Below are 21222 nucleotides of genomic sequence, written 5' to 3' on the forward strand. Positions count from 1 at the left end.
TAGTGAGGTCTGCGTGGATTTGAGAATGCGTAGAAGGTGGAGCCGGCCGGTCTCGGATTGCACGTGGCCTCTGCGGGGAAGGCAGGATGAGCCCCAGGTGCTGGACTTGCGCAGCAGGTGGGCGGGAGGAGGAGCAGGTGCAGAGGGGAGGGCAAGGGGATACATGGCGCATCGGAGCCTTCTTTGGGCTAGGGATGGATTTCAGCGTCATCGGCATAGAGATGACACATGCATCTGCTAGCATTGCACAAGAAAATGTGCGGAATTAGAAGAGAAGGCAGCTTAGAATAAGCCCCGAGGAGCATCGACCCTGAAGGAAGACGAGAGGAGGAGCCAGCAAGGAAACCGCAAAGGGAGAATCAGGAATCACGGCGTGTCATGCGGGTGTCATGGTGACGTGTTGACTCAGTACGTTGGGGTAGTTTGCTTTGCAACCAGTTCAGATTGGGGGATGCAGGCTGGTGATGAGTGCCACCTGAGTGCCAAGCCCGGCTCTCGGGGCTGCGGGAGCGGGCAGTGGACACGGTAGACCAGGTCCCTACGCTGATAGGGAGCAGAGCACTTCCCTCAGACAGCCACATGGCAGCCCCCCCAGCAGACTTCGGATTTGGCCCCTTTATAATTCATCATAACGTCAGGTCATGCTGTGGGGCTCCAGTGGAGACTGAGTCCTTCAGGCACTTTTTACTGGGTCCTCTGCTTCACTCTGATGATGAAAAATCCTTAAGCACACCAAGGACACCAGCTTTTGGGGGGTATCGCGTATTTGTTTTTCCAAATAGCAGCGTGCAGTGCTTCAAAAAACTGTCTGAATATCCAACGTGAATATCCCACCCCCCCAAAAAAATTATTTTCCTTCCCAAATCCTAGGTAACCCCTATGTCATAAAATATCAGGGAGACACATTTTGCGGGGTTTTTGTGTTGTCATGCCCCCAAATATTTATCTTTGGTACCATCTCAATGTTTAATTCAAGATAAATGTCTAAGAACTAATTCTCCCATCCGGAGCTACCAAAAACTTAGCAAAGCATGAATATTGTGGAGCTGTTATAGCCATTTATGACCATTATTACTTACATTATCACTTAATTATAGCCCATTTTGTCAAATTGTCCCAGATCCATGACATCCGTGGTTTACCGTGATAAAAAGTTTGAGTTAATGGATTGTTTTATAGCTGTTTAGCCATAAGCTCGTTTAACACCAGGCTGATTGTGCCTGAACTTAGTGATTTTACAGGAAGTGCATTTCAGGTGACAGTACCTGGTGCCTGAGCTCACCTCCACTCTGTCATCTTCCTGGCTGCAGGGAGGGCAGGGGTGCGAGGGTTTGCCTTTCTGTTTATTCCCTGCTCAGTTATACACATCAGTATTAGAGGTGATGGAATGTGAGTATAAAAAATAAATGTATTTACGGTAGTTATCCTTTTATTATAAATCTATCATAAAATTTTAACCATTTTTTCCTTTAAATGAGGCTCATAATTTGTGCATTTTGTGGTTTTTCCATCCATTTCCTCCACCTGCAATCCTGCTGAGTGGCTGAACTGCAACTTACAATATTGGTCTCGAAGACTCACTGATGTCTCCTAGAAAACTTTGAGAACATTCTATCGAAAGACACTTATGCTTAAATACCACATTTTCTCTGTTTTGGTGCTTTCCTTTGGAAATCTTGACCGAGACTGAGAATGAGAACAGATCCGTCCTTTGGGCTCTGACGTTCTTGAATGCCCCTTCTAGTCCTGCCCCACTCAAGGCAATCCCACCACCCGGGAGGTCACACCGGTCCATTTATCGAGTTTTAAAGTACCCACGAAGTGCTGGTGACAGTTTTTCCCCCTGGGGCACAAGAGCCACAGAATTTGATGAAATGTAAGAATAATTGGAAACTATTGTGGGGGGGTGTCCTTGGTATTAAAAATGAACTCAAAGAAAGGAAGGACACTGTAGAAACAGGTTAGCGATTCATTTTTTTTAAACATTTTTTATTGATTTATAATCATTTTACAATGTTGTGTCCAATTCTAGTGTAGAGCACAATTTTTCAGTTATACATGAACATATATATATTCATTGTCACATTTTTTTCTCTGTGAGCTACCATAAGATCTTGTATATATTTCCCTGTGCAATCTTGTTTATCTATTCTACATTTTGAAATCCCAGTCTATCCCTTCCCACCCCCTTGGCAACCATAAGTTTGTATTCTATGTCTATGAGTCTGTTTCTGTTTTGTATTTATGCTTTGTTTGTTTGTTTTAGATTCCACATATGAGCGATCTCATATGGTATTTTTCTTTCTCTTTATGGCTTACTTCACTTAGAATGACATTCTCCAAGAGCATCCATGTTGCTGCAAATGGCGTTATGTTGTTGATTTTTATGGCTGAGTAGTATTCCATTGTATAAATATACCACATCTTCTTTACCCAGTCATCTATTGATGGACATTTAGGCTGTTTCCATGTGTTGGCTATTGTAAATAGTGGTGCTGTGAACATTGGGGCGCAGGTGTCCTTTTGAAGTAGGGTTCCTTCTGGATATACGCCCAGGATTGGGATTCCTGGGTCATATGGTAAGTCTATTCCTAGTCTTTTGAGGAATCTCCATACTATTTTCCACAATGGCTGTACCTAGCAATTCATTTTAATCAACGAGCCTTCTACGATGAACGCTGCATCCTCCGTCCCAGCAAGTGGTCAGGATCCAGGTTGGGGCAGTTCCCTGGGGAAGAGGCTGTCCTGCCACTGACTGGGTCTCACTGCAGGTTATCAGTCCGCTCTCTGGTAAAGTCCTCAGGAAGGGATTCGGTGACTCTGCATTGTCTTTGATGTTTAACTTTGTTTGGTAACCACACCAAGAGAGCAGGGTGAATTCATTTAGCCATGAAGTTAGGAAAGTAGTTCATTTAGGGTACTCTTAAGTAGAATTTGTATTCCATTACACACACTTGTGTGTGTGTGTGTGTGTGTATGCTGCACCTCCATTGTCTGTTCAGGTGTTGATGTGCACTTATGATGCTTCCATATCTTGGCAATCATAAATAATGTTGCTGTTAATAGCTGGGTGTATGTATCTTTTTGAATTAATTCTTATTTTGTGGTTGGCTTTATTCCTTTCATAGCTATGTAAGTTTAAAAAGCTAAAGATCTAAATGTTCTCAGAAACAATGAACAGTACATATATGTAAATTAAAAAATATTATGTGCAATAAAAAAAAGTCTATCAAGCCATGAAAGACATAGAAGAAACTTGAAAGACATGTTACTAAATGAAAGAAGCCAGTCTGAAAAGGCTACAAACTGTACGATTCCAGCCAAATGACGTTCTGGAAAAGGCACAGCTACAGAAACAATAAAAAGATCGTGGGGAGAGGGAGGGAGGGATGAACAGATGGAGCACAAGGGATTTCTAGGAAATGAAATTACCCTGTATGATACTATAGTGGTGGCTACATGTCATTATGCATTTGTCAAAGCCCATAGAATGTACAACATCAAGAGTGAACCCTAACGTAATCTATGGACTTTGGCTGATAATAATGTGCCCATGTGGGTTCATCGATTGTACCAAATGCGCCACACTGATGGGGGATGTTGAGGGCAGGGGAGTATATATGTGCGGGTGGGAAGGGCTATGTGCAAACTCGTTATTTTCTGCTCAGTTCTGTTGTGAACCTGAAACTGCTCTGAAAGTATAAAGTTCTTTTAAAAAAAAAAAGAATTAAGGCAGGAGGGAGCAAGTGGGAAGGGAGATAGGTACCCATGCCACGCACATATAGGGGTCCCTTTTATTTTACTCTTCCTTTCTTCCTTTCTTCCTTCCTTCCTCCCTCCCTTCCTTCCTTGCTTTTTTACACATATAATTTTTTAAAATTTTGTGGGGATTGGGGTGGTTAAGTTTATTTATCTATTTATTCATTTATGTATTTTAATGGAGGTGCTGGGGATTGAACCCAGGACCTCGTGCATGCTAAGCATGCGCTCTACCACTTGAGCTATACCCTCCCCCACATATTAAATACTTTATATTATGATAAAGGTTACTGCCTGTCATATATATTGAGTAATTTGTGGATTTATTGAATAACGTTTATTGAGCATCTCTACCACATCCTGGAAAAGGTGCCAAGCATGGCAGTTGAAGTGGGGAACAGATGCAGCTCGGGGGCCTCACAGAGAGTTACAGGGAGTGAAACTGGAAGTCACTGAAAGATGTGGAAATGGGCTTGTCCATAAGGAGGGAGAGGGTGCCACGGACCCCGTGCGGGGACACTGGGCGGGGATGGGAAGGACGAGGATGAACTGCTGTCCCCTCGGCCGAGGCAAGTGATGGATGCTCTGTTTAGAGGGACATGGACCTGAAGAGGGGGCAGCCTGAAGACTGGGAGACCTGCAGATGGCTGGGCCCCCATAGAGGAGGAGAGGGGCGAGCCCGGGGAGATGAGGCTTCAGAGCAGGGCAGGTTGGGGAGAGACTCGCAAGCCAGGGTTTAGGTTTTCATCTTGAGAAAGATGGCAAGTCTCAAAGGATTGTCAGCCAAGGTCATATTTTTAGTTGGGGTTTGTTAAGTTTCTACTCTCTTCAGTGGTAATCACTCTATGTAAGTTTTCTATTCTTGGATTAGTTTGGGGAATTTGTATTTTGCCAGGAAATCAGTAGTTTCCTCTCTGTTTCCAAACGTATGGCCACAGATTGCTTGTGGGGTAATTCTTTTACACTTGTATTCATCTCAGTATCTCCTTGTGTGTGTGACCGTGTCTCCCGTCTCGTTTCCGCGTGGCTGTGATGCTGCTCTTTCTCTCTTTTCCGTTTTCAGGCTCGGGAAGGAGTCTTACCTGTTTTCTTCCTCTTTAAAAAAAAAAAAAACTACCTTTTGGATTTGTCTGTTCTTTCTTTTTTTCTTTTAACATTTTTTTGTTGAGTTATAGTCAGTTTACAATGTTGTGTCAAATTCCAGTGTAGAGCACAATTTTTCAGTTGTACATGAACATACATATATTCATTGTCACATTTTTTCGCAGTGAGCTACCGCAAGATCTTGTATATATTTCCCTGTGCTACACAGTATAATCTTGTTTATCTGTTCTGCATATGCCTGTCAGTATCTACAAATTTTGAACTCCCAGTCTGTCCCTTCCCACCTCCCTCCCCCTGGCAACCACAAGTTTGTAGTATTCTATGTCTATGAGTCTGTTTCTGTTTTGTATCTTTGTTCTTTTTTTTTTTTTTTTTTTTTTTTTTTTTGGATTCCACATGTGAGCGATCTCATATGGTATTTTTCTTTCTCTTTCTGGCTTACTTCACTTAGAATGACATTCTCCAGGGACATCCATGTTGCTGCAAATGGCATTATGTTGTTGATTTTTATGGCTGAATAGTATTCCATTGTATAAATATACCACATCTTCTTTATCCAGTCATCTGTTGATGGGCATCTAGGCTGTCTCCATGTCTTGGCTATTGTAAATAGTGCTGCTGTGAACATTGGGGTGCAGGTGTCTTTTTGAAGTAGGGTTCCTTCTGGATGTAAGCCCAGGAGCCGGATTCCTGGGTCATATGGTAAGTCTGTTCCTAGTCTTTTGAGGAATCTCCATACTGTTTTCCACAGTGGCTGCACCAAACTGCATTCCCACCAGCAGTGAAGGAGGGTTTCCTTTTCCCCACCCCCACCATTCCATTAATTTCAGCTTTTATCTGTATTCATTTTTTCTTTCCTTTGGTATATTTTGTTGTTTTTTTCCTAATTTGTTAAGATGGTGAGCCCTCAGTTCCTGATTATATTTCTAGAAACGACACAGTTCAGTGATTGAGACTGAGGTCAGGTAGGGCTTGGTTCTTCCTTCTGTAACAGGATGCATGCGGGTTAGTGGTCAGTAACGAACATGAGTACCATTTTACAGCCTACTGAGAATCCACACAGCTCTGTGCTAACCATGAGAGGTTATTCTTACTCTTTCAAACTTTGTTGAGGGTTCTGTAAGCAGCAGACTTATCGATTGAATGTATAGATTATGCAGAAGCCTTGTCCAGCAAGTCAGATGCCGCTTCAGCAGAGAGCTATCAGGGAGAAAGTTGTTTCTTTGGTATCTCAGTTGCCATTTTTTCAGTTTTCATGAAAAGATTTGAGGATAATCTAAGTTATATAGGCTAGAACTGTAATTCAGCATCATCTGTGATTCTTTTAAACACATGAATTCTAAGTGAAATAGTTAAGACGGACGCAGTCAGGTCTCCTTTCCCTCTGAGGACCCCGGGCAAGTGCTGGTCTGTTTGGTGCACAGAAGCATCTGACTGCTCATTCTTGCTCTGTTTCCCACATCCTAAAATATCATCATATTTCCTCGATTATGAAGCTGCCCTGGGAACAGACAGCGTGTTGTCATGGCCAGGCTGATTTTTTTCCCCCCAAAGAGGAGGAAAGCGAGCTGCTATCATAAGTAAAGGCCTGCTATTCCAATAGACCGCCGCATGGTCATCGCAAAGCCATTAGGAGCCCACTGAAAACAGTTCTTCCACTGTTTAGCTAGTTGGAGTTTTAACATTATTTCTAACAGGATTGCAGTAATTTTTTCTGCTTTGGTGAAGGCTGAGGGAAGTCAACTATATTATACTTTTATTATCATCATTATTTTCGAAGAAGTAGCGTCATTCTTTTATTCTTGCACCACCAGTAAGATTCTCAGCCAGCCATCACTTAGGGAAATATGTAATACCTGGAATAAATTGGAAAAAAAATGATTTGTAATTAAAGAGGAGAGCTGATGAGGTCAAGGATCTACCAGCCGCACAGGTGAATTGTGTTTTCCGTCTCTCAGCTTCCATTTCCCCTGCGCACTTGTCAGGTTGCTAGTGGTGTGATGCGCTCGAAAGTTGTGCTTGTTCAGATGTCGCATTCCTGAAGACTCCTTCCCGCTGTAACTCTGTGAGTTCCTATTTGCTTGCAAGAGGGTGTTCAGAAAACTCATTGGTAATGCCCGGGATGGCCCCTTTTGCTCCTGGACGTTTTGAGTTTAACTGTTTTGAAAGTTTAATAATACTCAAACAATTACATGATCACTGTGTTACTCTTATAACTAACTGAAATGTGGTTTGATTGCCTGATGCGAGCCGGGCTCCATTAATAGGCCATGTTGATACAGAGATGAAAGGCGTCGTTCCTGACATAAAGGAGCTTGCAGTGAGCTAGCGGAGGAGACTGATGGGTAAACAGCACTGAGAGTGTAAGGGGAACGGCTGTGGTACGTGTGGGTGGAGTGTTATGGAAACACAGAGGAAGCACGCTTTTCTCAGATGTGGGCTGAGGGTGGGAGAGGTCCTGGAAAGTTTCTTAGAGAGGGTAATGCTTGACTGTGTGGTGTGAATTCTAGGCAGCCAAGTAGAGCAGGAGGGCAGAGCGTTAGGAGAGGAGATGTATGAACACCAGTGCAGGACCAGGAAACTGCATGACCCTTTGGTGGGGAATTGAAGATGGTCAGGAGGAGGAGCAAAGGACAGAGAAGAAACCATATGGAGAATGTGTTGAACTTGAGCTGTAATCACTGTTAATGGCTGTTTTCTGTTTTTCAGTTCAGGTGAAGGAAATGCGGCCAGATGTCTTAAAGGATGCTTTTGAAAAGGACGGAGGTGCACAAAATTATTACAACAGCTGAGAAACAAGTGGGTTTCAGAGACACCATACTCTGAAGATGTTGTTTGCTTTTGGTTAAGAAGAGAAACCACAGCTGTAGAAGAAGCCTTGGTGAGTAACAATGTCGTTAGACTTACACCTGTCCTCCTCGTGAGACTTGGAGCGTCTCGGCTGGGGAGACATGAGTGACCCCAGGCAGTCACAAGAAGAGAAGCACAAGCTTGGCAGAGCCTCTTCCAAGTTCAAGGATCCTCCCAGGATCATGCAGTCCGATGATTATTTTGCTCGAAAATTTAAAGCCCTTAATGGCAACATGGGACCCGCCGCCTCTCTGAATGCCCCGAGTTCCAGCGAGAGCGGCGGTCCGGCTAATGGTACCCCAGCCATGCCCAAGATGGGTGTGAGAGCGAGAGTGTCCGAGTGGCCTCCTAAAAAGGACTGCTCCAAGGAGCTGCCCTGCAAGACCCTGTGGGAGAGCCGGTCTCAGACCAGCTACGAAAGCGTCACGTCCATCATGCACAATGGGCAGAATGACCAGAGTGATGGCCAGCCAGAGGCGCAGCTTGACCTAGACTTCGTGGAGGACAAGTACACAATGGGAGACATCTTCGTTCACTCGCCTCAAAGGGGACTTCACCCCATAAGACAGAGGAGCAATAGTGACGTCACCATCAGTGACATCGACGCCGAAGATGTCTTAGACCAAAACGCGGTGAACCCCAACACCGGGGCCGCCCTCCACAGGGAGTACGGGAGCACGTCTTCCATCGACCGGCAGGGCTTGTCCGGGGAAAACTTCTTCGCTATGCTCCGGGGGTACCGGGTGGAGAACTACGACCACAAGGCGATGGCCCCTTTCGGGTTCCCCGAGTTCTTCCCCTGCGATCCTGCGATCTCTCCCAGCCTCCACGCGGCGGCACAGATCTCGCGAGGAGAATTCGTCCGCATCTCAGGCTTAGACTATGTGGACAGTGCCCTCCTAATGGGGAGAGACAGGGACAGGCCGTTCAAACGGAGGTTGAAGTCGGAGTCGGTGGAAACGTCCCTCTTCCGAAAGCTGCGGACCGTTAAAAGCGAACACGAGACCTTCAGGTTCACCTCCGACCCGGAGGACGGCCGCCTGGAGAGGGGCGTCCGCCCTTGGCACTGTCAGCGCTGCTTTGCACATTACGACGTCCAGAGCATTTTGTTTAACATCAACGAAGCCATGGCGACGCGGGCCAAGGTGGGGAAGAGGAAGAACATCACCACCGGCGCGTCGGCGGCCTCGCAGACCCAGGTGCCGGCGGGCCAGGCGGGCGGCTGCGAGTCCCCGCTGGGGAGCAAGGAGGACCTCAACTCCAAGGAGAACCTGGACGCCGACGAGGGCGACGGCAAGAGCAACGAGCTGGTCCTCAGCTGCCCGTACTTCCGGAACGAGACGGGGGGCGAGGGCGACAGGAGGATCGCCCTCTGCAGGGCCAGCTCGTCCTCCTTCAGCTCCGGGGAGAGCTGCTCCTTCGAGTCGTCGCTCAGCTCCCACTGCACCAACGCGGGGGTGTCGGTCCTGGAGGTGCCCAGGGAGAACCAGCCCATCCACCGGGAGAAGGTGAAGCGCTACATCATAGAGCACATCGACCTGGGCGCTTACTACTACCGCAAGTTCTTCTATGGCAAAGGTAGGCCGGGGCCCGGGGCGCTGTCCTCGGGGCGCCCGCTGTGCGCGGCCGTGTGTCGGGGCGCGTCCTTGGGAGCGTGCGGGGCCGCTGTCCCCTGTGCTCGGGCCTGTTGGCGTCCTGGACCCTCCGTCGCTGCCAGAGTATCCCCCCACCCTTAGAAGCCCCCCGTTTCCTGCCTTCGCAGATTCACAGCCCCCGATGTGGAAGCGCCTGCTTCCTTTCTCTCTCTCTCACTCTGCCGGCCTGGGGGCGTCACACACGTAGACTTCATTTTTTAGATCCACCCCTTCCCTGGTTAACACGATCGCCCTTTCATTGCTCGAAATCGTCTATTACACTGTTCACAGTGCATGATTCTGGTCCTTCTCCCCTAGTCTTCTCTGTACTTTTCTCCTCTACCTTCACTTCATCTTTTGAATCTTACGTCTTTGCAGCTCCGACGGCATTGTTGTATGCATTGTGGGTGTTAAATAAGTCTTTGTGAAGAGGATGTATGAGTTAGCCCGAAAGACAAATGTCGTTTTCTTGAAATTCTACAAACAGGCGTAAAGGTTAAGACACAGATAATTCCATGGTATTGTTATTTTAGGAATTCTTTAATTACATGTAAAATAAATGATGTTCGCTTTTATTTATTATTATTTTTTAATGAAGGGGCTGGGGATTGAACCCAGAACCTCGTGCATGTTAAGCACGTGCTCTACCACTGAGCACTATACCCTCCCCCTCCCTAAATTTTATTTACATGGTAAGGCTTGAAGGATGCATTCCTCAGAAGTCCTGTAGGTGAGTCCTCAGCCTTTAGGTAAGTGTCCTCAGTTATTCCAGGGACATGAGAATCACTCTGTTCGAGAGGCTTAAAAGAAACGTGTTGAGGCATATGTCAGTAACACAGGGCACAGGGAGCCCTCGGGGACGCTGGCCCTGCCTTCTTGGTGGGTGTGACTTGCTCCTTTCCACCCCTCCTTCTAGGACAGCATACTTTTCAGGGTCATAGTTTTCTGTTTCCAGTTTTACCTGTGTACCCCTTCCTGTTCCCAGGTGTCACGTCTTGGAACACGAAGGAGGCGGGGGTGGGTCCAGCCAGCCCCGGGGTGTTTCTCTTCCTTCTGTGGCTTCATGAATAAACTCTCCTACCACTGGCATGGATAATGGTGAACTGATGGTACTTTGAATTTATTTAAAATTGGTTTCTGTCTTCAGAATGCTTGCCTGTAGTCTTTGACCCCAGCTGTTTCTTTCTGGGGTAGGTTGGGGTGTCACTCCGGCCTCAGGAGGTCACTCCATCCACCTCAGTACCTGGAACCTTTTTGGTGCCTTTTCCCATGGACGACAAGCCAGATACAGTGCAATTACTATTTTTTAATGTTTTATTTATTTGTTAACTTAATTTTTTCTTTTTTTTTTTTTTTTTTTGAGGTGGGAGGTAATTAGGTTTATTTATTTTTTAGAGGAGGTACTGGGGGTTGAGCCCAGGACCTCATGCATGCTAAGCATGTGCTCTGCCACTTGGGCTATACCCTCCCCACCAAGTGCAGCTATTAACCATTTCCCCACATTTTTGCATCAATCCAGACTGAACCAGTCAGCCAATAACATAGTATTAGGAAATTGTATACATTAGCGGAACGACTGATATTGATAAGAACGTAGCTAACTAAGCAGGCACGTGCATTGCGACTGGTCACATAGTTTGTCTTTCTGTTCTCGGTCTGATGACTTGGTGGGGCTGAAATAATTTTGTCAGCATCTTGGGTCCCCAGCGGTGTCCCCCGCACGCCGGTCTCAGTCCTGGCTCCCGGTGTACATCGGTCTCACCATTGTGAGTTACAGCCTCCCAGCCAGTGAACTCAAAGAATCTCGGGCCTTCTTTTTAGTCTACTCCAGAAATAACTCCTGGCCCTCACGACTGTACGTGCAGGGGCAGCGCCTTAGAAAACTCTGCTCACGGATGCTTTCTAGGTGGAAGTGAGTTATTTTTGGAAAGGGGGACCATGGAGAAATGGACTAACTATTTCAGATTTTTTTTTTAAATCGATGAAGCCGTGACTGTCAATGCTAGCAATAAAATAGTCTCTTAGAATGATTATGCCCTGAAACCCTCAGGCAATGAGTCATTCTATTTAGTTTTGTAAGTAGTTTGTGATTCACCCTTTAAAATATCAGAACGTAAGAATTCTATATATGTGTGTATATGTATACATGCGTGTTTAGTACTAGCATCTTATTTTTACTCCTTTGCACATCTCAGTGTCTGAAGTCTATGCAGCGTAAATAGAATAAAGAACTGATGTCTTCTGCACCCAGGGTTGCCACCCTTTAATGTTCCTAGGGTCTGTTTTGAGAGATGATTTTGTTAATTCTCCTGACCCCCTTCTGTAGTTTCCCTTGAACTCTTAACTCTCACTTCCTGAGAATTTAAAGGGTTGTCTGTGGGTGGAGGCACTTTTTCTGCTTTGCTGCTCAGGATTTTCCAGGGCTTTAGAAATGATATCATCAAACTTGTTGGGTTGGACTGTGATATAAAACATCAGTAAGCTCCAAGGAAAGATCTGAGTGAGCGTAGACGCCCTGGAGGGGAGTGGAGCGTGGGTGCAGACACGTGGTTTGACAGTTTCGGGGTGCTGGGCTCCCTCTGGGTCTGGGAGTGAGCCAGACAGCTAAAGTCTAGCCTCCTCTACGAAGCCTGCAAAGTGAGGGAACGGGGCGGCCATCCCTGAGGCCCTCTGTTTTCAGTGACCTGCAGTTCTGTGCTGGGGAAGGTGACTGCTGTGCGGCTAATGGGACCTGGGGCCACGATGGAGCAGAGGAGACCGGCTCAGACGGAGCCCCAGTCTGCCTCTCTGCCCTAGCTCCCTGCAGCTGTGAACCATGCCTGCTTTCCCCTATGTGTGTAGCTGTTCCCTGCGGGCCCATCACTTCAGAACGCAATTGGCTACAACAGCAACTGCTGGGCTCTGGCTCGTCTCTCTGCAGAGTCATCAAGGGTTGAAAGCGGCAGCGGCAGCCTGGATTCCCTGTGGTCAGGTGGCCGAGGCCGCCTGTGTATGGGGATGGAGCCCAGCTTTTCCCCGTGGACTACACACTTAAAAGCATTTGTTTACCAGATACAGAGGGCAATGATTAAATTAATAATCCCCTCCCCCCATTTTGCATCCACCTAGATTCACACCAGCTTCAACCAGTGGACTTCAGAGCGGCCAACACCATAGTTTCAGGAACATCGTGGTGTGTGTTTGTTTGTTTGTGTTTAAATGCAGACGCTCTGAGCAGGCTGGCCCAGATTGAGAGGGTGTTTCCACAGGTAGCTTTTCTCTTTTCCTTTGTTTTTTTCCCCCTTCATTCAAGTTGTTCTCTTTGGAAGCAGGCTCTCAGGGAATCTTTTGAGGCTTTCCAGAATGCCTTTCTGTTTTTCTCCATTCTTCATTGTTCTGTGTGCAGCTTCATTTCCAAAAGGATGAAATGGCCCCCGAACGCTGGGAAAGGTTTAAAGCACTGAGCTTTAATCATGTGGGTGACTCTTTATTGGGTTGTTAACGTGAAATGGCTTCCCTTTGCACCTGGGGTGTATTCCTGTGATACATAGTCACCAACGGCTTTTTAGTAACTTTGCAGAGGGATTTATGCAGGGGAGTAGCCTGCCACGTTCCATACACAGTGAAGCAGCATCACTTGTCTGGGCAAATCCATCTGTAGCCTTTAGTGAAACAGCTTTTTAAAAGAGCGTGGGGATTGCAGCAAGCTTAGTGAGTGCTCCGTCATGTTTCGTGACCGTGGAGACGGGTGGGTACCGTGTGCCGGCTGCTCTTTCTCTCACGGAACTTGGAAAACCGCCGTTCCCTCCTCTGGGACCTGGGGCCCCTTAGACAGGGATTCCCTCCGGACACTTGATTTGAAGTCCCTTGAGTTTCCCTTGCAGCACAGCAGACCACCTGGTGCTTAGGGCCACTTAGAGCCTCGGGCCAGCAGCAGGCTGTCCCCAGTGTGGCTGAAGCCGGAGCCACTGGCACAGCAGAGAGATGCTGTGGGTTCCTGGGTGTCTGGTACTTTTTAGGAACTTGTACACCTGATAATTATTTGGGAGTCCTAAAGCTGCCCTGTGCCTGACATCAGCTCACAGAGGCAAGGGCGGCTCCAGAAGGCAGAGTAAGTCACTTTGGGGTAAAGAGAGGTCAGACTGTTACCGACCAGAGTTCTTGGTCTCCTTAATCAATAAGAGGCCAGACGAGAAATTCACGTAAGGCTTTGTTGTGATTCCTGCTATAGCACCAGGGAGCAAAAACAAGTAACCGGTTCCTTGCTCCTTACTTGGGTAGGGGTGAGCTGATCCGTTACATGGGGTGAGGGTGGGGCCAGATCAGTGGGTGGGGCTGGAGGGGTGGCTTAGGTGGTCCGCCCACCCCCTTGGTGGTGCTGTGTGCAGGGATCTTACGCAGTCCCCTGCGTCTGCTCCTGGCACTTCAGAAATGGCAGTTGGGTTTTAGTGTCTTGTTCATAATTTGCCCTCACTGCCAGTGCATGCAGTTGTATTTAGCCCCTTATAGTTTCTTTCTGTTCTATTGCTCGAGGAGACACTTGTCCAGGTGTGAGCCCTGCAGCACAGGGTCCCAGGTCCCAGCTGGTCTCAAAACCAGAGCAAAGGCGGAAGCTAGGTGTCTTTGATGACTCAGGAGGGAACTGAAAAGTGGCTGAACTGTTCTGAGCCTCTGGGAACATTGTCTTACAAGAACCATTCCACTGGTACAGGAACATGTGTCCTCTGGATGTAGGGGGAAAAAATACCAAGATTGACCATATTTATCTTTTTTTTTTTTTTTTTTGGTTTAGAATTTTTAAGCGACATTTAAGTATTATAGAATGATTATGGGGAAATAAGGAAAGGTAGAGAAACAAAAGGAAAAGAAATAAAATCACCCCAACCCACAAGAGGGAATCCCCAAGAACAGTTTCATCTCTATCTTGGTAGGTTTTGTCTGATGCAAATAAACGTGTGTGTTGGAGCCTTCTGTCGCTGTTGCTGTGGAACTTGCTTTGGGTAATCACATTTCCATCATCTGAACATTTGTAAATTTTGTACAGAGCTGCATCAGCACTTTAAGGGCCATCATCAATTATTTTTGATTTTTTAATTTATTTAAATTTTTTAAGATTGAAGTACAATCAGTTACAATGTATCAATTTCTGGTGCACAGCACAATGTCCCAGTCATGCATATACATACATATATTCATTTTCATAGTCTTTTTCATTAAAGGTTATTACAGGATATTGAATATAGTTCCCTGTGCTATATAGAAGAAGCTTGTTTTTTGTTTTAAATCTATTTTTATATGTATCCACCATGCATGTACAGGGAGATGCCTGGTATTTGCCAACCCCAGTCTGGGCAGAGGAGTTAAGGTCTGTATTTGCGTACTTCAAACAAACAGCTTATCAACTTGATAGAAACAAAGTGATAAAGAGACATTTGTTTCTTCCCCTTGACATGTGGTCCACCTGCAAAACCACTCAGGTCAAATGTACTCACGAAATGTCCATTGTAACAAACAGATCTTTACTCAAAAAGCAAAGTGATATAAATAAAGGTTTAAATTTCATAAAATTTGAAAGATCATAGAAATTTACGTCATAGCCTTGCCCTTCTCCCCTTGGATGTGGGCTGTGCTTAGTAATTCCCCTTGAAAGGATAAAGCAAGGAAGGAGGGAGTGACTCCCGTGGAGAAGTCTGCCAACCCCTGCCCCAGCCAGGCGATGATGGCAGCATCAGCAGTGGTCAGTCACATGGACAGTGTGTATACTTGACATGATGAGTGGCATTTCTGTGGTCTTCCTCTCCAAACCCCAAGCACTAGACAGGTCCCAACTGAGGCACATTGTACAGGATCCCTGCCCAGTGCTCCTCAAAACTGCCAAGGTCATCCAGAAAAGGGGAGAGTCTGAGAAACTGTCACAGCCTGGAGGGAGCCTAAAGAGTCAGGACCACAGTGTAATGTAGTTTCCTGGATGGGATCCTCAAACCAGAAAAGGACATTAGGTAAACAGTAAGAAAATCTGCATAAAATGTAGACTATAGTTAATAAGAATTTATCAGTTGTTGGTTCATTAGTTGAAAACATATACCAAAATAATGTAAGATGTAGATAGCTAGGAAACTGGATGAGGGTCTAGGAGAATCCTACTATCTTGGGAGCTTTTCTGTACATCAATAACAACATTTAAATTGTTTACATAAATTTTTAAAATGTAAGTTATAAATTCTTAAAATATAAGTTATAAATTCTCATGATATGTTTAACATGAGACTCTTTAAGAAGAAAGGAAAATATTTATATGGTTCTTAAAAGTAGCAAACTGACAGGTTTTTGTTCCTTTCTTAAGCTATCAGGATTTCTGTGGGCAGCTGACTCCACTGTGTGTCAGAGAGACTGAAAGTGACCAGACGTCAGTTTCATGGGTCTTTCCCGGACACTCTTGCCCTTGAGTATCTTTCTCAAACTGACCTTGAGGGGCAGAGGAATTGTTACTTTTCCTGATGTCCTTGGCACTCCGGCTTCCAAATCTTCACTGAGCTCTCTGAAGGAGGCCTTTGTGCCCCACTCATTTTTTTCTTGCAGTTTTCTGTAACAAGTACAATGAAAGAAATGCGGACCCTGTAGAAGTTCTGTGTGAGGAGCTGAGTTGGCTTCATAGGGCAGACTTTGTAGTGCGCATGAAAGTCTTCGTTTGCCCAGTTGCCTCCCCTCTGCCTGGTGCTTGGGGTTCCTGGTGTTTATAGTTGCATCATGTGCCCGTGAAGACGACAGAGAACTTCTTTGATGTCTCATTCCCATCTTAGCTTTACAAGACTTCTTAGGGCTGGGCAGATTGGGGTTCGTTTTGAAAAGCTTGGAACTTTCCAGAAAAGAATTTTTAGCTGATTCCAAGTGGACTGGATTTCCAACAAAAGGTATATCCATACCACAGTGTAAAGGACAAGACTGGTCTTTCCAAGGTCTGTTTCTGCCCCAGGATGCCAGCCCTTAAGCTTTGAAGACCCTTGCTGTGTCAGGCCCCGCCCTGGCTGGCCATCTGCAGGGCCTGAGAGTGAGTTCCTCTGCTGAATCTGCAGTATATCTCCAGGCATTGTTTCCAGGGCCTGTTTTCTGTAAGCATCTTTAAATTCACTAATTTTTTTTTTTGACTACTCTCACCGAGCTCTATGTAAATTGACCTTTCTCCAGTGGTACTCTTGATCATTCATATTTTAACTGAAGAATGGTATTTGTACATACATACGCCAAATGAACAAATAAAAAGAAAAAGTTCTTCTGGAATGTGTGTAATAGCCCTCTCCCCACTGTTGATACAAGCTGATGATTTTGTGGCTGGGGAATTTCTGCCATCAGGCAGAGGTAGCCATCCATTCTCTTTGTAGTTGGAGGCCTGTGCATCCAACTACAAAGGGCAAGGCAGTGCATCTTAAAGGGCGTAGACCATTCTGGAGTCAGGCTCTTGGGTTTACATCCCAACTCAGTTTTGAACAAGTCCATTAAATTTCTTTGTGACTCAGTTTATCATCTATAAAATGGGATCATAATAAAAATTGCTCCTATAAAGGGCTTAGAACAGCGCCTATTACATGGTATACTTCTTCCTTCTCCCAGTGGTTCTTAAGCACGTGTTTGAGACGTCTCTTTAAAAATAAACTGTTGTCCCCACCCAAGTATAGCATGTAAAGGGCAGTACTTTATTTTAATGGATAAAAGATGAAGAGAAAAAAAAGGAGAGAGGACCACGTGGCAGGGTGCACCCTAGGGAAAGGTGTCTGGTGAAGCCTGCCACTCCGTTCCAAACACATGCACTTAAGTTTCCCGAACATGGCAGTTGTGGGCGGAAGTTCATTCATCAAATGAACCCCGTCGCTGAGTGAGGCATGGCCGCATTTGCTTTGAATTTCATGCCTGGTGGCTTCTTTTTTTGTCCTTCTGGTTTTATACAGTCGCTGAAGAAAATTAAGAGGGAGTTGGACACTATTAAATTCATGCGGGTGAACTGAGGACCACCGAACAATAGTACTATTCTCAGATGCAAATTCCTCCCTGAGCAGATAAAACCCACTCAGTTCTTAACCTCACTGCCTGGCCGGTGCCTCCAACAAACAGAGCTCCCATTGAGGTCCCCGGCGGGGCTTTTAGCACGGAGGGATCACCCAGCTGCACAGGAGATCCAGCCTGGGGGTTAGCGTCGCCTGGGTTCTGAGTGGCTGATGGGACCGGGAAACGTGTACGCTGCCCTGGGGAGGTCACGGCTTCCATCCTCAGAGGTCTGGCCTCAGAAGTCTTCCCAGTTGCTTACTGAGGAAGAACTCATGCTCTCCTATTTCTCTAGGAAGAGTAATTAATTCTCTATTAATACTATAATATTTCTGCATAATTGCCGATGCGGCAGTTAACTGGGCAGACTCCCTTGCATTTTCCTACGGGTACCAGAAGCTGGAAGTTCAAGTCTTTGGAACATAAAGCCTCAGAGCACCTAGAAGCTTCATAAAACCCACCTGCCGTGTATTTGTTCAGATCCAAAATTGATTTCACTCTTTGTCCCACTGAAGAAAGCCGGGCAACCTTTCCTATTAGTAACGGCCCAGGTCTCTCGGCTTTTAGGCAGTGAACTGTTTCTTGCTCTCCCAGTGTTTTCTTTTTCCTTCCCATTCTTCTAGCAAATAACACTAAAAATCATGCCTTACCTCAGGAAGCCCGTGATAGCTGCCTTACTTCTCTAGACTTTCACTTTTTATTCAAGGTTTTCTTAAAATTGTGTCTCCCAAGATGCCACCCTGATGTTCAGGACCGATGTGATGTCTCATCCTTAAGTTGTGTTCATTTTACTGAGCATGAGTTGACTTCTGTCTTTTAAAGCTTTACAGTAATCTCATCCGCCTTGAGGTGATTTACCTGGGAGTGCTCCAGGGTCGGGCGGCCTCAGTTTGCATCCTGACTGTCACCCGGCTTGTGACCTTGAGCACGTCCTTCAGTATTACTGTCTGTAAAATGGGGATACCTGCTCATAGGTAGAGAGGTGACATGAATTACTTTATGTAAGTTATGCTTAATATTGTTGTTTTCACTGTAGTACCTCAGGTTTCTCAAGCTCAGCTAAGGCTTGGGGTAAATTTTGGCCCAAGGAGCCTGTGCATAGCTAAAATGCACCATTTTCCCCCATCGTGGTAAATTCCGTAATTTAATCCATGAAACATCAGGAGGCAGTTTGCAATTCTTTGATGTCTCTGATGACGTTATCTGCAAAAGCAGGTCCTGTTGTTTCATTTCATTCAATCATTCATTCATTCATTTATTCGTCATCCCTTGTTGACTTCTTTATGACTCCTAAAACAGGAGAGGTGATTTAAACTGCAGACAGGCGGCTGTTTGGAGGGGGAGGGTGGCAGGAGATACATCAGAGGAAGGACTTGGACAGCAGCCACCTGCAGGCCCGGGTCTGACCCAGATGGGCAGTGAGCCGACAGCTAAATGGTCAGCTCGCTGTTCAAAGAGCAGAGGACCACTAAACAGAAGCCTCTGCTGTGCGTAGCTAACCAAGCGCGGGCTGCTTGTGGCTCCGATGGGCTTGTTCGTGACCCCGTGGCCCATGGGGTGCTGCCACTCTAAGAAGTCACATGCGGCAGAGCCACAGGGCTTGTCTTGTACACGCTGACCCGGGAGGCCTGTCGAGTGGTGGTCCCTACCCATCCAGAACGTTCGTGACGAACCCAGTACATCTCTCCTCCTGGATACGACAGGACCTGGAAGCAGTGTCTGGGCTGAGGTTCCATGGAGCTCCCCCCTGCCCCCCCTTTTTTTTCTTAAATTCTTCCGAATTAAAATTATTCTTTTCTTTGCTGAACAGCCAAAGTGCACCCCGGAGATGCCCTGAATCTCATTTCCTACACTGAAATCTTGTTACCTGAATTTTTTTGTTTGAAATCTGGCTCTGTTGTATTTGCATGATATGTGGGTTTTCATTCATCCTTTCCACAGCCTTTTCACAGCTCCCATTCTGCCAAGGAAGGGTTTTATGTGATTCACCCTTGAAGCAATTTTATGGAAGTCATGTGCTCGGATAAGTATGGGCTGGGGAGGGGGAGGGGGTGCTTGCTCATTGTCCTGAGCCCGCAGATGAAAAGGCTCTTCTGATGCAGGTGAACAGGGCTGAGCTGTCCTGAGGGGGACCGGCCAGGTGTCATGTGAGAGGGTTAACCTGGCTCCCTCCTGGAAACCTCAGGGGTCATCTTCCCTACTCTTACCTTCCTGGTGTGCGGGACACCCTGTATGAAAGCTTGACAGTGTGTTAACGGAGTGCAGCAGAAAATGGTGCATTCTTTAGAAACACATCTTGGTAACCTGCTATGTTCCTTGGGGGAAATTAGAAGCATGGAGAGACCTCTTAGAAAACAGCTCTAGGGCCGCAGAGCTGGCCTGTCCAACGCTTAATGCTTGTGAGCAGCAGAAACGTCATCTCTGCTTGCCTTTCAAAAGTGTGTGTGTGAGATGGAGAGAGAAAAATCACAAACGAGCGTGGGGCATGGCTGAGGGAGGTAGGCATCAGGGACAAAAATGTCTTTCTCTCTAATTTGCCTGCCATCTTCGGTGAAAAGGGTCATACGCACATTTTGGGTTCCTCTTTTTTTTTTTTTCCCAGTCAGTTCCAGATAGAAATAATTCAGTGAAGTATTATATATGCCCCTGCTTTCTCTAAAAGATGACCCTGAATGCAACGTAACCTCTGATTACAGATCAGCATTTGAGATTAAAAGTATGAACCTCCTTAGAGTGTGGAGAAAAAGGAACCCTCCTACTCTGTTGGTGGGAAAGTAAATTGGTGCAGCCACAATGGAGGACAGTGTGGGGGTTCCTTAAAAAACTAAAAATAGATTTACCACATGATCCAGCAATCCCACTCCTGGATATATATCCAGAGAAAATTGTAATTCAAAAAAATACATGCACCCCAATGTTTATAGCAGCACTATTTACAACAGCCAAGACATGGACGCAACCTAAATGTCCATCAGCAGATGACTAGATAAAGAAACTGTGGGGGGGATGTGTGTGTGTGTGTGTGTGTGTGTGTGTGTGTGTGTGTGTGTGTGTGTGTGGACTACTACTCAGCCATAAAAAAGAATGAAATAATGCCATTTGCAGCAACATGGATGGACCTAGAGATGATCATACTAAGTGAAGTCAGTCAGACAGAGAAAGACAAATATAATATGATATCACTTATATGTGGAATAAAAAAATGATACAAATTCTATTTATAAACCAAAAACAGACTCATGGACATAGAAAACAAACTATGGTTACCAGAGGGGAAAGGGTGGGGGAGGGATAAGTTAGGAGTTTGGGATTAACAGATACACATTACTATATATAAAACAGATAAACAACAAGGTCCTACTGTAGAGCACAGGGGAGTGTATTCAGTATCTTGTAATAGCCTACAATCTATTACAAGAAAAGAATCTGAAAAGAAAACAATAGATATGTATGTGTATGTATAACTGGATCGCTTTGCTGTACACCTGAAACTAACATTGTAAATCACCTATACATCAATAAAAAATAAAATTTAAAAAAAGTATGAACCTCCTTTAGTCACTCTTGAACTGTGTAGGGCTGCCGGCTTCAAAATCAAAATGCCCTATAGTGCTATTTCTTTTGTGTTCACTCCCTTTTTTGTCTTTCATTTAGTTTTTGGTCAATAATATGCCTGCTTTCAACTATAATACATCTCTCAGGCTAATGATAAATGTATTGTGTGTATTTGAGGGGCAGGTGGAGATGCTGGGGTTAAGAAAGGTCACGCAATTAACCCAAGGTTAAGTAGGTGATAAGCAGGAAAGCTCAGATTCAGAAACCAATTATTACTAGGCTCATTTGAATGATAGATATTTAA

General features: G+C 45.6%; 1 protein-coding gene across 4 annotated transcripts in view; it reads left to right on the forward strand.

The window, feature by feature from the left end:
• The window catches only part of SIPA1L2 (signal induced proliferation associated 1 like 2), a 194053-nt gene that overhangs the window by 89315 nt on the left and 83516 nt on the right, over positions 1 to 21222 (forward strand). For 3 of the 4 annotated variants that reach the window (XM_074373151.1, XM_074373155.1, XM_074373153.1), the window contains exon 2: positions 7573 to 9291. In XM_074373151.1, coding sequence (XP_074229252.1) covers positions 7815 to 9291 — 1477 coding nt within the window. In that variant the 5' untranslated portion in view covers positions 7573 to 7814. The remainder of the gene's footprint in view (positions 1 to 7572; positions 9292 to 21222) is intronic. The other variant, XM_074373152.1, reaches the window with a different exon arrangement.

Source organism: Camelus bactrianus, chromosome 11, assembly GCF_048773025.1.
Source record: "Camelus bactrianus isolate YW-2024 breed Bactrian camel chromosome 11, ASM4877302v1, whole genome shotgun sequence".
NCBI classification, from domain to species: Eukaryota; Metazoa; Chordata; class Mammalia; order Artiodactyla; family Camelidae; genus Camelus; species Camelus bactrianus.